The sequence below is a fragment of the Cebus imitator genome, unplaced genomic scaffold (genome assembly GCF_001604975.1).
Source record: "Cebus imitator isolate Cc_AM_T3 unplaced genomic scaffold, Cebus_imitator-1.0 Scaffold18, whole genome shotgun sequence".
Taxonomy (NCBI): domain Eukaryota; kingdom Metazoa; phylum Chordata; class Mammalia; order Primates; family Cebidae; genus Cebus; species Cebus imitator.
Window position 1 is genome coordinate 8,360,810 of NW_016107333.1, and position 16,209 is coordinate 8,377,018.

General features: G+C 46.3%; 1 protein-coding gene, 1 non-coding gene and 1 pseudogene across 2 annotated transcripts; 2 read left to right on the plus strand and 1 right to left on the minus strand.

Moving 5' to 3' along the window:
- Window positions 1–8,955: 8,955 nt before the first annotated feature.
- Window positions 8,956–9,095, minus strand: LOC119469340. Its single transcript, XR_005198133.1, has one exon. It is a non-coding gene; the product is annotated as a U4 spliceosomal RNA (small nuclear RNA).
- Window positions 9,096–9,992: 897 nt separating this feature from the next.
- On the plus strand, window positions 9,993–10,102 carry LOC119469293 (annotated as a pseudogene).
- Window positions 10,025–10,535, plus strand: LOC108293026 (60S ribosomal protein L10-like). The gene has a single exon (XM_017514202.2). The coding sequence runs from the start codon at window positions 10,053–10,055 to the stop codon at window positions 10,464–10,466; it is 414 nt and encodes a 137-aa protein (XP_017369691.1). The 5' UTR covers window positions 10,025–10,052; the 3' UTR covers window positions 10,467–10,535.
- Window positions 10,536–16,209: the final 5,674 nt, after the last annotated feature.

Here is a 16,209-nt window from a genome sequence, read left to right on the forward strand (position 1 = left end):
GAGACGGGGTTTCACCGTGTTGACCAGGATGGTCTCGATCTCTTGACCTCGTGATCCACCCGCCTCGGCCTCCCAAAGTGCTGGGATTACAGGCTTGAGCCACCGCACCCGGCCCAAAAATATATATATTTTTTAAAGACGGGGTTTCACCATGTTGGTCAGGTTGGTCTTGAACTCCCGACCTCAGGTGATCCGCCCACCTTGGCCTCCAAAGTACTTGGATTACAGGCGTGAGCCACCACACCCGGCCCTTCCTTCTCTCTTTCACTGTTTCTCAGAAGTTGTCTGATGGCTAGTGATTTAGAGCAGCAGGTCCCAACCTTTTTTGACACCAGAGACTGGTGGTGAAGGCTGAGGGATGCTTTCAGGGTCAGGGATTAGATTTTCATAAGGAGCACACAACCTAGATTCCTTGAATGTGCAGTTTACAATAGGGTTTGAGCTCCTCTGAGAATCTACTGCCGCTGCTTATCTGACAGGAGGCGGGGGTCAGGTGGCGATGCTTGCTTGTCATCTGCTCACCTCCTTTTGTGCTGCCCAGTTCCTGACAGGGCTGGGGACCCCTGATGTAGAGCATTTTTTATCTATTTGTTGGCCATTCATATATCTTTTTTGGTAAAGTGTGCACAAATCTTAGAACACTTTTGAGCTTTGGGTTCTTTTTATCCTTATTACTAAGATGTCTGTGTGTGTGTATGTGTTTAGACACTTCCTTTTATATTCTGAATACAAACCCTTTGCTGAATATATGTTCTGCAAAATTTTCTTCCAGTCTGTGAACTACTATTTTTATTTTTTTTAAAGTGGGGTTTCACCATGTTGGTCAGGCTGGTCTTGAACTCCCAACCTTAGGTGATCCTCCCGCCTTGGCCTCCAAAGTGCTTGGATTACAGGCAGGAGCCACCATGCCCGGCCGTCTGTGAACTACTTTGCAATTTCCTTATTTATATTTTTCAAAGGCAGAAGCTTTTTGCAAGCTTTCCTGGGGTGTGCTATTGTGGGTGCACTTTTCCTGCTGGAGCCCTGGCTGCTGCAGGTTCCACGGAGACTCCACTGCAGTGGGAACAGCAGAAGTTTCCTCCTTTGCTGCAGAAATTATCCAGAAAGTGACACTGAGCATGCTCTGCTTCCAAAATGCCACACCATGTACCCAGCTCTCTCTGCCAGCTGTCCTGGCCTCCACCAACCCCACCTCAGCCTCCCTGTGGGAGTTTCATGCAGAGAACTTGCATTCACGAAGCAGGAAGGGGATGCGAGGGGGTCAGCACAAGGATTTGACAATGACAATCAAAGTGGTTCAATCAGATTCGAGGATATCAAAGAAAGGCCTAACTACCTGAGATCTCATTTCAAATCATTTTGGATGGTCACATTTCACCGAGGTTGGGAACACAAATAATCAAATCTACTGAGTGTTTGCTGTAATTTAGTTAAAAACATTTCTATCAAGGACAGATGTAGCACGAAGTTACTGAGGCTTGAGCTTCGGGGACCCCGATTCCAGGCCTGTCCTAAGGTCCCGAGGAGCACCCTGCAACGTGTTTATGTTCTAAGCAAATATAAATGCTCGTTCCTTATTTTCATTTGTAGTGTTATATGCTTATTTTAATAAACACTCTCCCTCTCATGATATATTTAAGCTCCACAAGGAATGAAGGGGCAAGATGTCGAATCTTATTTGAATATAAGAGCTTAGTTGTAAAGACGTCTTCCTCTGAATTACAAGAGAGGGACTGTGTGGTCCAGGTGGGTGTATTAGGTGTTGTGTGTGTATGTAAGGGAGTGTATGTGAATGTGCATAAGGACAGGTGAATGTGTGTGTGTGAGAGGTAGGTGCTTGTGTGTGTGTGAGTGTGCAAGGCAGGTGCTTGTGTGTGTTTGTGCAAGGCAGGTGTGTGTGTGAGAGGTAGGTGCATTTGAGTAAGGCAGTGCATGCTTGTGTGTAGGGCAGGTGCTTGTGTGAGTGTGTAATGTAGAAGCCTGTGTTTGTGTGTGCCCTCATAGACCATGGGGTAGAAGAGGAAGAATAACTATAGGGTTGATAAAATCTCTCGGGAAACGGGCTGTAACTTATTTGTCTGTCTTTACTCTGTTTCATTTAAGAGCGTCATCAAACAAAACCTATGTTGTTTTTTTTTTTCTTTTTTTTGGAGACGGAGTTTCGCTCTTGTTACCCAGGCTGGAGTGCAATGGCGCGATCTCGGCTCACCGCAACCTCCGCCTCCTGGGTTCAAGCAATTCTCCTGCCTCAGCCTCCTGAGTAGCTGGGACTACAGGCACACGCCACCATGCCCAGCTAATTTTTTGTAGTTTTAGTAGAGACGGGGTTTCACCGTATTGACCAGGATGGTCTCGATCTCTTGACCTCGTGATCCACCTGCCTCGGCCTCCCAAAGTGCTGGGGTTACAGGCTTGAGCCACCGCGCCCGGCCTACCTATGTTGTTTTTAAAACGCAGAGTTCCAGGAACAAAAAATTGGCACTGGGGTCTAAATCAAGAAAAGCTGACACCACATTTTCGAGATCAGCACAAGGCAGTCATAGATCTGGCTCCTGACTGGGTATTGGGACTGGCGGTGGGGAGCACCCACCTTCTCCTTCTTGGTGAACCCGGAAAGAGGCTTCATTGAGTGTAGCTGAGAAAGCCACTGCCAGAGCCTAGTAGCAATAGACAGCAGGCGGAGAAAATGAGTAATCTTAGAAGCAGATGGATAACGGGGCACGGAGGCTCACGCATATAATCCCAGCACTTTGGGAGGCCGAGGCGGGCAGATGATTTGAGTTCAAGACCAGCCTGGCCAATGTAGTGATCCCCCATCTCTACTAAAAATTCAAAAATTGGCTGAGCATAGTGGTGGGCACCTGTAATCCCAGTTATTCAGGAAGCTGAGGGAGGAGAATTGCTTGAACCTGGGAGGCAGAGGTTGTAATGAGCCGAGATCATGCCATTGCACTCCAGCCTGGGTGACAAGAGTGAAACTCCATTTCAAAAAAAAAAAAAAAAATAGATGAATGGAGTAGGAAATAACTAAAAGTGTCATGATTAAGCACACGCGGAGACGAGGCTTAGAACTCCTGATTTTATTATAAAATGGCACTGAGAATGATTGACCGTAGTCAACTGTTTTTCTTTAACTCTCACCAAGGATAGCATTTTATTAGAGAATGAATATTTGAGAAGTTTGAAGAAAAACCTGGCATATCTCAGGAGCAGCTGTGCTGCTGCCTCTCACCTTTCTTGGTGCCTGAACCATTTCTTCTTACTTAAATAATTTCCATTACCCAGATGGTGGCTGTGACCTACAGGATAGGCACAATGCCGCACACAAACCATTTAATCACGAAAAGTTCCTTCATTAAATGCTAAGCAGCTTCCCAGATGTCGGCCGTAGTTGCTACTCCGGTCTGGACGTTTCCTTCCAGCCTCCACCTCTGCTTGTCCCTCTGGCCTCCATGCTGCAATGGGTCTTCCCCTGGGCCTGGGCCATGCACCTCTCCTCTTCCGAGAGACCTCCCACCCCTCCCCACCGCTCTCTGTCCTGAGCCTCTTTCCTTCTTGTGGTTTCACCATCACTGTTCATCTCATTCAACTCACATGTCCAAGATTTCCCTCCTCAGTAGCTTCAGCTCTTCCCTGCAACCTAGGAATTATGTTTCATTACAGCCTCACACAAAATACAGCCTTTCAATTACTAAAACCTCCTAATTCTCAGTGAGTCCTTCCTGGAGCCCCTAAATCACAGTCCCCAACCACAGTCCCCCTCGCCCTTTCATCTCCACCCCAACTTTTGGGGTGCACACTCCAACTGTGCACTGCTTGTTTGTTCTTAATATGTGTCTGCATGAGGATACCTGCCTCCATGTGAATTCTACGTAATTAGACCTATGGGATTTTCCTTAAGTATGTAAATCCTGTAATTATTTCAGAATTGACATGTGGGTGCACTTTCCCTTATGTTTACCATATTGTTGATATTCACGGGACTAAACATTTTCAGTCACCCCTTAGATGCAAAATTTCCAGTGCATCCGACAAAGAAAAATTGTTCATAAGCAATATGAAGCTACAGGTGTGTAATGAGGATGAAGCGCCTGTGATTGGAGCCTCCAGCCCCAGCAATCACACAGGCAGGTCATCCACATTTTGCCGAGGGCCTCTTCCTTCAGTCTGTTATTCCAGCTCAGAGGAAATAACTCACTGGGGTAACTGCCTCCGTTCAAGTGGAGGCTGGAGGCTGGCAGACACTTTGTGTGGAGAGAGTGCATCTGCCTCAGGAGGCAGGTCAGGCTGGGAAGGCAGCGTCCTTCAGAAGAGATGGCAGCTTCCAGAGAGGCCTCTGTGTGGATCTCCTGATGCACAGAAAGCGGTCTCTGTAGCCATTCTGCCGATTCCCATTCTGAAAAAAAGCTGACACTGTCAAGATTCATCTTCATGGTACCAGAAGAGGTGGAAATTGGTGGCTATGCTCACGGCCATTGGTGGCATGGAAGCATGGAGCCAGGGCAGGTGGCTTTTGGCATTGGCTGGTGCACTCTACCTTGGCCTGGGGCAGCACAGATGTGGGCCACAGGTGTGCAGGTGCTGTAATTAGAAAACTACAGAAAGATGGTGGGGGGTAGAGGACTGATTGAGAAATATCTGCTCCCAGCTCAGCTTCTCTCAGAGCTGCCTGGAGTTGGTGCTCCTGGGGGCAGCCGGCTCAGTGGGGAAAGGGCTGTGACAAACCCCGAACCTCTGCGGGGCTCCTCGCTGGCTCCACAGCTGCGGCTGGGCCCCCTGTCATGAGAAGTTGGAGACCTCATAGGAATCCCTTCCTGTCTCTCTGCTCACAAGGCACCACTGGCAGCCACTAGGCTCATAGTGACTATTTTTAAAATCAGTGAGCACAAGTTCCACCCACGGCTGATTCCCCCACCCCAGAAGGCCCCCGCAACCCCTCCCAGTCAACACCACCCAAAGACTAACCCTGCTTCTGTGGCCAGCAAGGCAGTATCTGCCTGGGTTTGAATAGCGTACGAAGAGTCACACCTGGTACCCCCTGGGGTGTGAGCTGGTCCTCCAGGAAGCAGACACCCAGACAGATAGGACTGTGAGTGTTTATTAAGGGAGACATTATGGAAATGACGGGGAGAGGAGGCAGCACCAGGCATGGAGCATAAAACATGTTGGAAGCTTTGCCAAGATATCCCAGCTCAGGAGAGTCTTCTAATTTCAAAATTGTCCTGTAAGGCAAAAAGATTTTGGTTTATTTCCATGTGATCCTTTTTTTTCCCCAATATACATTTTGTCTGCTATGAAATAACTATGCCCCTGCTGAATATTTCTGTGAGTGGCTGCATCTGTGTCTGCATGTCATGGAGAGTAATTACCTACAGATTGCAGATACAGACCTCAAAGGTTAGCTGTGTATGCATTCCTCTAATTTCTTTATCTCAGTAAGGACCTGCATTTTAATCTTGGAGATGCGTGCTTTCCCTTATCTTTTGTAACAGAGATTGGAAATCCCAGACCTTAGCTGTTAACACCCTAATGTTTATTGAATGAACTTTGGGTAATATCTTTTGCTGATCTTCTGAGCAGGAATATTTCTGGCAGGTCTAACACCTGCCAGCTATTTTGCAAGATGCTTTCTTTATAGGCTTTGTCTCTTAGTCCTCAAAATGACCTCGTAAGCACATCATTCTCACCTCATTTGTTAGAAAGCTGGGGCTCTGAGTCCCACTGAGAGGTGGTGTCTGGGCTCACGCAGGAGGGACACAGGGAAGGGGGAAGAGTTTGTATGCCAAGCTCGGGAGATGCAAACCTGGAAGTCACGGGTGGGAAGGAGAGGGTGCTGGGGATGAGATGATGCCAGAGCAGCTCAGGATGGGCCTTGATTTCCCCATGAGAGGTGGCCTCATTCTGAAGGCCAAGGCCACAGTTCCACTGAGCCCCACCCATTCTCATTGTTAGTTTCCTTGGTCCCTAAAAACTCAGGGAGACAGGGTCCTCTGACAGAACCAAGTTCAATTTCCCAGACCTCTAAGCATTCATTCACCTGATCCAGAGCCTTCACGCATCCGGGGAGAGAGTCATCTTTCCTACAGATAATGGACTAAAGGCTGTAGGGCAACAAGGAAGTGCTGAGGGCATCATTCCCTGTGCACACTGTGCCGTGTGAGCTCTCCCACAGCAGCTCTGTGTGGCACTCACGCAGACCCCACGCTCCTGCTCACGCTGCTTGCCTGGCCAAGAGCAGTCCTCCAGCTCCACCTGAGTTCAACAACCCCCCACGTGACACCTCCCTGCCTCATCCTTCTCTTCCACAGCCTCCTGTTTATTCCCTGGAGATGCCGTCTCCTCTGTCTGCACGCGGAGTCCCTCGCCCTGTGCTTCCATTAGGGGAGATCAGAGGCTCAGGGCCCCTCAGTGGGGATCTCTCTGCTGCAGAACCCAGGACACCCTGCAAGTCAGGGATGGGGCTCATCCCTCACAGAGCAGGCCATATGGCCCAGGTGCCATGCATGCCTGCATATTTCTATAAAATTGTTTATAGAAGCTATTTCTGGCTTCTATAAACAATTTCTGGCTGGGCACAGTGGCTCATGCCTGTAATCTTAGCACTTTAAGGCGGGGGGGGCAAAGTGGGCAGATGTCATGAGTCCAGGAGTTTGAGACCAGCCTGAGCAACATAATGAAATGGTCTTTAAAAATTTTTTTTTTTTTTTTTTTTGAGACGAAGTTTCGCTCTTGTTACCCAGGCTGGAGTGCAATGGCGCGATCTCGGCTCACCGCAACCTCCGCCTCCTGGGTTCAGGCAATTCTCCTGCCTCAGCCTCCTGAGTAGCTGGGATTACAGGCACGCGCCACCATGCCCAGCTAATGTTTTGTATTTTTAGTAGAGACGGGGTTTCGCCATGTTGACCAGGATGGTCTCGATCTCTTGACCTCGTGATCCACCCGCCTCGGCCTCCCAAAGTGCTGGGATTACAGGAGTGAGCCACTGCGCCCGGCCCTAAAAAAATTTTAAGAAAATAGCCAAGCATGGTGGCACATGCCTGCAGTCCTAGCTACTCCAGAGGCTTAGATGGAAGGATCACCCGAGCACTGGAGGCGGGGGCTGCAGTGAGTCAGCATTGTGCCACTGCACGCCAGCCTAGGTGACAGAGCGAGACTCCGTCCTCCCCAAAAATAAAAAATACTATTTCCTCCTCTACAGGAGATACCTCCTGCCAAGGTCATGATGAAGAAATAATGTGACTGACTGTGCACCCTCAGAAACTTGACAAAAGTGAGCATGTCCTCAGCCATTGTTACCATTGTACTGCAAGGCCTGCAGTAACATCTGTGATATTTCAATTAACTCAAAAAAATAAAAGGAAAGATAAATTCATTTCACAAGTCAATGTATACTGTTCAGAAAAACATACCAAGTGGTGCATGTGGAGGTGGTGGTCGAGGTCCCGGAGGACACATGGGTATAGGAGGTGGCTGAGGTCCCAGAGGACACTGAGGTGAAGGACTCGGTTGAGATGGCAGAGTCTAGCCAAGTAGAGGAGGTGGCTGATATACTACAGGAGCCCCGGGAGAAGGTGGCTGAAGTCCCAGAGGCCACGAGTGGAGACTATTGAAGTACCCGAGGTGACTCATGTAGAGGTAGTAGTTGAGGGGCCACAGGCCACCCGGGTAGAGGAGGTGGCTGAGGCTGAACAGGCTGCTAAGTGGAGGCGTAGGCTGAGGTCCCACAGACCACAGAGCAGGAGAAAATTGCTGAGGTCCCAGAGGAGAGACACTGCAGCAGGTAGATGAGGTCCCAGGGGACAAGAAGCTGCAGTAGGTTGATGAGATGTTGCAGGACAGACACCTGCAGGAGGAAAATGAGGTCCCAGAGGACGGAAGCCTGCAGGAGGTGCATGAGGTCCCGGAACACAGATGCCTGCAGGAGGTGGATGAGGTCCGGGAGGAGAGCCGCCTGCAGGTGGAAGATGAGGTACCGGGGGACAAACAGCTGCAGTAGGGGAGACACCTGCAGGAGGAGGGTGAGGTCTCAGAAAAGAGACAGCTTCAGGAGGTTGTTGAGGTTCCAGTGGACACTCATGTTCAAGAGGTGGTTGAGGTCCCAGTGAGCACTCCTCTACAGGAAGCTGATGAAGTTCCAGAGGACACTCATGTTCAGGAGGTGGTTGAGGTCCCAGTGGACACTGTAGTATAGGAGGTTGTTGATCTTCCAGGGGACACTCAAGGTCAAGAGGTGATTGCGGTTCCAGGGGACACTCAACTGGAGTACATTGCTGAGGTCCCTTAGGAAACTCACGTGGCTGAGGTGTCTGAGGTCTCAGGAAACCTTCAGCTGGAGAAGGTGTTTCAGGCTCCAGAGGTTGTTCCAGTGGAGGAGGTATCAGAGGTTCTAGAGGAGGTTCAGTTGCAGAGAGTGATTGAGGCCCCAGAGGACCGGGAGGTGGAGGAGGCGCCTGGCAGCCCATCAATGGTCTGGAAGGGCCAGCCATGAGGTATGGTAGGTTGGGCCATCCTGACAGAGGATGAGGCTCCCGTCAGCCGTGTTGACCTGCAAGGCAGAGGAGGAACTGTTTTGAAATCTTTTAACACGAAAGAAAAAACCCCAATACGCACATAAGCTGCACCTGATGCTGCAGGTGACGGTCCCTTGCCCCTTCCCCTTCTTCAAGTTTCTAAATGGCAGCATCAGTGCTATAAAGCATCCGTTCCACAGAGTCCTGCTGATAGCAGGGAAGTGAAAACAAGCCATGGGGACAAACTGTTGTCCCTATGCCACTGTGTCTGTCTGCAAATGTAGGCAGGCTGGGGGCCTGTCCCAGGGAAGACAGAGTCACTACACAGTAATAAAGAAGCATGTTTCTGACACAGGGCTGTCTATGTTTATCCGCATTCTTATATAATTGGCACTGGCAATTTTTGACAGTCTCTACGGAGACTGAGTTTTAAATATATACTCAGTCTCTGTAGAGACTGTCAAAAATTGCCGATGCCGATTATATTGCAAGTGGTCACAGCGGGGTATTGGAGAAGTTTTAAATTAGCCATAATCGCACCTCAGATAAACCTCATTGGCTCCAATACGACTGCTATGCAAAGCTAAGTCACAGCTATTCTTTTTTTAAAATTTTTATTTCCTGGCTCATTGCAACTTCCGTTTTCCGGTTTCAAGCAATTCTCCTGCCTCAGACTCCCGAGTAGCAGGAACTACAGGCACGCACAACCACTCCCGGCTAACATTTTTGTATTTTTAGTAGAGACGGGGTTTCACCATGTTGGCCAGGATGGTCTCGATCTCTTGATCTTGTGATCCACCCGCCTTGTCCTCCTAAAGTGCTGGGATTACAGGCATGAGCCACCGTGCCCAGCCAAGTCACAGCTATTCTTCTTTTTTTTTTCTTTAAGACAAGGCTTCTCCATGTTGGTCAGGCTAGTCTTAAACTCCTGACCTCAGGTGATCCGCCCGCCTCAGCCTCCCAAAGTGCTAGGATTACAGGCGTGAGCCACTGTGTCCGGCTAAGTCACAGCTATTCTTACGAGAATGTTCTCCAGGCTTTTCATGTTCTGTCTCTGATTCTCAGAACTCTGCAACGTCAGTGTGACCACCCTGCTCCAAGTCTAAGAAAATGGAGGCTCCCAAAAGAAGGAGAACGTTCACCCAGGGTAACACAGCTTGCAAGAGGCAGAGTGGAAGTCGATTCCAGCTCTGCCTGCAGGACCCTCTCATCCCCGCTCTGCTTCCCTTCTTGACAAAGGCTCTTCTCCACTCTGGAGGTGCCACCTGTGGGCACAAAGATCTCTGGGGAGATCTGGATTCCTGAAGACCTGCAGGGGAATTGGGAGAGGGATTTCTGACAGAACAATCCTACGCACAGATGTTAGTTTGGCACAGCTATCATATTTCTTTTAACTTCCAGCTCATACCAACTTTTAAGTGCACTATGACATAAAACATAATAATTTTTTCCATGGAAAAATGAGGTGGGAATTCTAAACAACAGAAGTTTTAAAAATGTGTTTGATTCAATGGCTGCAAACAGCAGCTTCCTTGGTAGTGTATGCAGCCTGTTTCTTGTATGGGTTGCTCTAAGGGACCTTGGAGACAGGGCTTCCAGATGTATGTTCATGTGTCTGACCTTGCACTGCCCCAATGTAGGCTCCAAACAGGGATGCAAGGTGTCTTTGGAAAGCCCCAGGGCACTATGGCCAGGGTTCACATTGGCCAAGTGATCATGTCCGTCTGCACCAAGCTGCAGAACAAGGAACATGTGATTGAGGTCCTGTGCAGGGCCAAGTTCAAGTTCCCTGGCCGCCAGAAGATCCACATCTCAAAGAAGTGGGGCTTCACCAAGTTCAATGTTGATGAATTTGAAGACATGGTGGCTGAGAAGCGGCTCATCCCAGATGGCTGTAGGGTTAAGTACATCCCCAATCGTGGCCCTCTGGATAAGTGGCGGGCCCTGCACTCATGAGGGCTTCCACTGTGCTGCACCCTCATAATATGAACCAATAAATTTACTTCTTGTCCACCTAAAAAAAAACAAAAAAAACCCCAAAAAAACAAAAAACAAAAATGTGTTTAATTGTAGGTGTGCAGCCGGGCGCGGTGGCTCAAGCCTGTAATCCCAGCACTTTGGGAGGCCGAGGCGGGTGGATCACGAGGTCAAGAGATCGAGACCATCCTGGTCAACACGGTGAAACCCCGTCTCTACTAAAAATACAAAAAATCAGCTGGGCATGGTGGCGCGTGCCTGTAATCCCAGCTACTCAGGAGGCTGAGGCAGGAGAATTGCCTGAACCCAGGAGGCGGAGGTTGCGGTGAGCCGAGATCGCGCCATTGCACTCCAACCTGGGTAACAAGAGTGAAACTCCGTCCCAAAAAAAAAAAAAAAAAAAAAAAAAAAAAAATTGTAGGTGTGCAAGTCCTATCGTTTGTGATCAGAGGACTCAGCAGCTTTCAAAACTATAGAGGCTGAGAACCAGCTTCACTGAGCATAGTTGAAGGTCGTCATTGGGAATTGTCCTTGTAGGTAATGAGTGACGTTTGCTCTTCACTACCTCACAGCCAGGGCACATTCTCTATTACAAATGTGGAACCTCTTATACCTAGAATGTGAGATCTAGGGTGCCACTGGGTGGGAGTGGGAGCAATGCTGCACAACACAGATGGGACTATGATGAATTATGGCACTGACTTTGTCCAAGAGTATTCAAAATGGCACATAGCACATACTAATTAATGTTGGATTAATGAGTTTTGACTTTTTTCCACTTCTGGGATTACAGCAGATATTCTGAATGCTAATCACCTACCTTATAGAAGAAGAGAAATAAAATCACAGCACAAAACAAAACCCTACATATTTTGGAAACAGGACCCCACAATATTTGGAGTCAAATGGATCTGTCAGGATTCCCTGGGCCATGAGACCTCCAGTAGTGGAGCTCAGTGGCATCGCCTCGTGTTATTTCTGCAAACAGACCAGTGGAAGCCCTTCAGTCCTCAGTCCCTAAGCATTCACGGCTTCTGGCGGTGCCAACAAAGATGACCAGCTGGGAATGGAGAAGCCTGGAAGCTCATGGGGAAAAAGGCCAGACAGAAAAGGCATCCAGAACCCGCAGAGCAGAGTCCAAGCCAGGAGAGGGTGCTGTGGGAAAAGATAAAAGTGTCCTGTAATAGGCGAGTGAAAAGGACTCCAGCATTTAACTTTTCTTCATTTCTTTTCTTTTCTTTCTTTCTTTTTTTTTTTTTAAATAAAAGGGGGTGGCCGGGCGCGGTGGCTCAAGCCTGTAATCCCAGCACTTTGGGAGGCCAAGGCGGGCGGATCACCAGGTCAAAAGATCGAGACCATCCTGGCCAACATGGTGAAACCCCGTCTCTACTAAAAACACAAAAAAATTAGCTGGGTGTGGTGGCGTGTGCCTGTAGTCCCAGCTACTCCGGAGGCTGAGGCAGGAGAATTGCTTGAACCCGGAAGGCGGAGGTTGCAGTGAGCCGAGATTGTGCCACTGCACTCCAGCCTAACACCTGGCAACAGAGCGAGACACTGCCTCAATAAATAAATAAATAAATAAATAATAAATAAAAGGCGGTTTCACCACATTGGTCAGGCTGGTCTTGAACTCCCGACCTCAGGTGATCCGCCTGCCTTGGCCTCCAAAGTGCTTGGATTACAGGCCTGAGCCACCATGCCCGGCCCCTTTTCTTAATTTCTGATAAAACAGCACAAAGATAAAAAACATGTTTTTGACCAAAAGCTCTGTTGACATCCTATTAAACAAACATGAACCTACTTAATTTTCATTCTGTAAATGGTAGATATTTTCATTATTCTTAGGGTAATAAATCATTTCCCTGATTTGTTTTTTTGTAAAATTCAACATTCATAATAAAGTTTAGAACCATGAATTGTTCTAAATACTTTCTTCTTATTTATGGTTACAAGTGAACCTCTACAGGAAGTTATATACTCACACCAAGGCTGGTTATCCACAACAAAATGGCAAGGGAACAAATTCCCAGGGAAACAGCAATTATAATAAACATCCAGGGAATTTCAGAAAAGCCAGGCCCTGGATGCAAACTTTCAGGGAGGACATTGATGACCTGGAATAATAATAGATGGAATAATGAGAGGCTCAATGACATTTACCATATTTTAGTCACAAGGAATCATCCTTAGAAACCCTCAACCTCCTCCAAGAGGTAACCACACCCCTCAGCTATCACCAGGGAATCCCACTGCTTCAAGAAGGATTGGAAGTTAACTGCCTTATGGTTCTTGCATGGCTGGTAGTGTTTTTAAGCATTGTGAATGTGGTATCTTTTCTCTAATGCAAGGATGTCCAATCTTTTGGCTTCCCTGGGCTATCTTAAAAGAAGGAGAATTATCTTGAGCCACACATAAAATACATTAACACTAAAAATAGCTGATGAGCTAAAAAAAAAAAAAATTGCAAAAAGAAATCATAATGTTTTGAGAAAGTTTATAAATTTGTGTTGGGCCACATTCTAAGCTGTCCTGGGCTGCATGTGGCTGGTCAACTGTGGGTTGGACAAGCTAGGCATAAAGTAATTATCGTTTATTAAATTTACTTACTTTTTATATTGACATATAACATTGGAATTATTTATTAGGTGACCCATGGTAAATACATGGTAAATGTCATTGAGCCTTTCATTATTCCATGATAAAAGAATACCTGTGAATCACACTTCTTTCTTAGATTACATGAATCTCTGCCATTTAAAGATCAGCATAGCTGGGCGTGGTGGCTCACGCGTGTAATCCAAGCACTTTGGAGGCCAAGGTGGGCGGACCACCTGAGGTCGGGAGTTCAAGACCAGCCTGACCAACATGGTGAAACCCCGTCTTAAAAAAAAATAATAATAAATTAAAAAAAAATCAGTATGTGTCGCTAGGTGTGGTGGCTCATGCCTGTAATCCTAGCACTTTGGGAGGCCAACGTGGGTGAATCACAAGGTCAGGAGATCAAGACCATCCTGGCCAACATGGTGAAACCCTGTCTCTACTAAAAATACACAAATTAGCTAGGTGTGGTGGCACGTGCCTGTAGTCTCAGCTACTCAGGAGGCTGAGGTAGGAGAATCACTTGAACCAGAGAATCGGAGGTTGCAGTGAGCTGAGATGGTGTCACTGCACTGCAGCCTGGTGACAGGGCAAGACTCCATCTCAAAAAAACCAAACAAACACAAAAACAGCATTAGTCAAAAAACTATAATAAAGAGATGACTTCATTTAGAAATAAGCATAAAATTACCCAAGTTGGGATCATGAACATGGCATGAAGATTCTTGATATTAATCCCATTAGACTCTTATGTGAATGAAGACAAAGACTTCCCCTGAGTAAGTTCAGACGGCTTCTGAGAATATTGCTACATAGATTCCTCAGGATTGAACTGTATGTTCCTGAAAATATCTTAATTTTAAGTTTTTCTTTCAAGACGGTGTATTAAACAGAGATAGGTATTCAATAAGGTGGACTGAGCATATGCAGAGTCCGAAATGGAAAGGACTGAGTTAGAGATCGGTGCAAAAATGGGAACAATTTCAGAAACATTGTGTTCAGCAGAATCAGAAGGACACCAAAGAGTACCTAGGGCATGGCATGCATCTATAGACGTCAAATTCCAGAAGAAGGAAAATCAACCTCTGATGAGAAAGGGATTGGCTGGGAAGAGGGAGATTTCACTTTCTGGGGTGACATAATATTGCAGATTTTGAAAGGGGGTTGGGATATGCCGGTGTGTGTACTTCTTCAAGTTGGCAATGTTACATTTAAGATTTGTATCGTCTGTTCTATGTAATTCTTCTTGAGAAGAAATTTTTTATAAAGAAATATTGAATTCTAGTTAATGTTAGCTTTGCTAAACTATTCAGCAGGAAGTATGCTGATGTTTCCAATTCAGTTGGTAATACATCTAAAATAATATGGGCTGATGAATGGATAGAGGAATGGAAAGATGGGTAGATAGGTGTTGTCATGTTCATGAAAATGTTAACAAATCAGTGCTGTATTTATAAACATATTGACAATTAAAGTTGATGGTCATTGCCAATATCAGTTGTGTCATGTCAGTAATTTTCTCCCTTTAAACAAGAGTTCCAAAATAATGATTATTTATGTTCTATATGTTTGAACATTTTCAACACAGTATCAATAGGATGCTTTTTCTGTCAGTTGGTCTCGGTGTTGCAAAATGCAAGAACACACAGGGAAAGCTTGCAGAGGTGCTGCTTTCTGGGTTTTCATTCTCAGGACAAAGACCAAATGGGAAAAACAAGACTTATATCTCTTTCCAAGGGAGAGGATAGACACACTGCCATATGTATGTCCATGCAAAGGAATGCTACTCAGCAATAAAACAATGAGCAAACTCTTACTATTTAAAACAATATGAATCCATGCGAACATGATTCTGCTGACTTCACAGAATTCAGAACAGCAACAATACCTCTCCTGTATGACACCATGATATGAAATGGCAGTGCAGGGGGAGGACAGTAGGATGGAGGGAGAAGGACAGATGGGTTCAAAAGGAGGAGGAGGAAACTTTGAAGGGGAGGAATGTGTTTAGTATTTCGAATCTGGAATGTGGTGATGCTTTAACTGCTGTATCCATATGTAAAAGTCAGCCAATTGGATGCTTTACAAGGAGGCTATTTAATATATAGGACTTTACATCACTTAAACAGTAGCAAGGAAATTTGAGACACAAACTATTAGTTTTTAATTATCTGAAAAAACATTGCAAATATATATTTAAAATAATTATAGAACTTTACCTAGAAATTATAATTCAATTTAAAATGCAGATAAGAAAATACAAACTTAACTGGTCGGGAAGCCAAGGTCTTCTTTTAAATATTTAGAAATTTGTGTTACATTCTTTGAAATAGATCCAAAAATATGCCAATACTATGTGGAAAAATGAAAAAAATTTAAGAAAAAAGTCTTGGCCAGGCGCGGTGGCTCACGCCTGTAATCCTAACATTTGGGACGCTGAGGTGGGTGGATCACCTGAGGTCAGGAGTTCAAGACCAGTCTGGCCATCATGGTGAAACCCCATCTTAAAAAAAAAAAGAAAAAAAAAGAAGTCTAAAGTTATAGATGAAAATACTACCTAAATATATGTTTATCTATACACAAAACTGAGAGTGGACAGCTGCTATAAGAAGAACACCTAGGTTATATTCCAACAAAAATAATCACAGATTGTTGTTCAGCCCGTTTCTAGAAATAACTTTTGAAAATCAGTGTTTACTACTGCTGAAACGGGACACTTCGTGTCAGATTTTCAAAGTCCAGAAAGATTTGCATAACATAGTCTTCTTGGAATTATGATTAAAACTGTGAGAACTTGAGCCAGGCACGGTGGCTCAAGCCTGTAATCCCAGCACTTTGGGAGGCCGAGGTGGGTGGATCACGAGGTCAAGAGATCGAGACCATCCTGGTCAACATGGTGAAACCCCGTCTCTACTAAAAATACAAAAAATTAGCTGGGCATGGTGGCACGTGCCTGTAATCCCAGCTACTCAGGAGGCTGAGGCAGGAGAATTGCCTGAACCCAGGAGGCGGAGGTTGCGGTAAGCCGAGATCACGCCATTGCACTCCAGCCTGGGTAACAAGAGTGAAACTCCGTCTCAAAAAAAAAAAAAACTGTGAGAACTGAGGTCAGTTAAAAACACAA

Excerpts from the sequence above, each read along its gene's own strand:
- LOC108293026 (XM_017514202.2), top strand. The coding sequence starts at position 10,053 with ATGCAGCCTGTTTCTTGTATGGGTTGCTCTAAGGGACCTTGGAGACAG.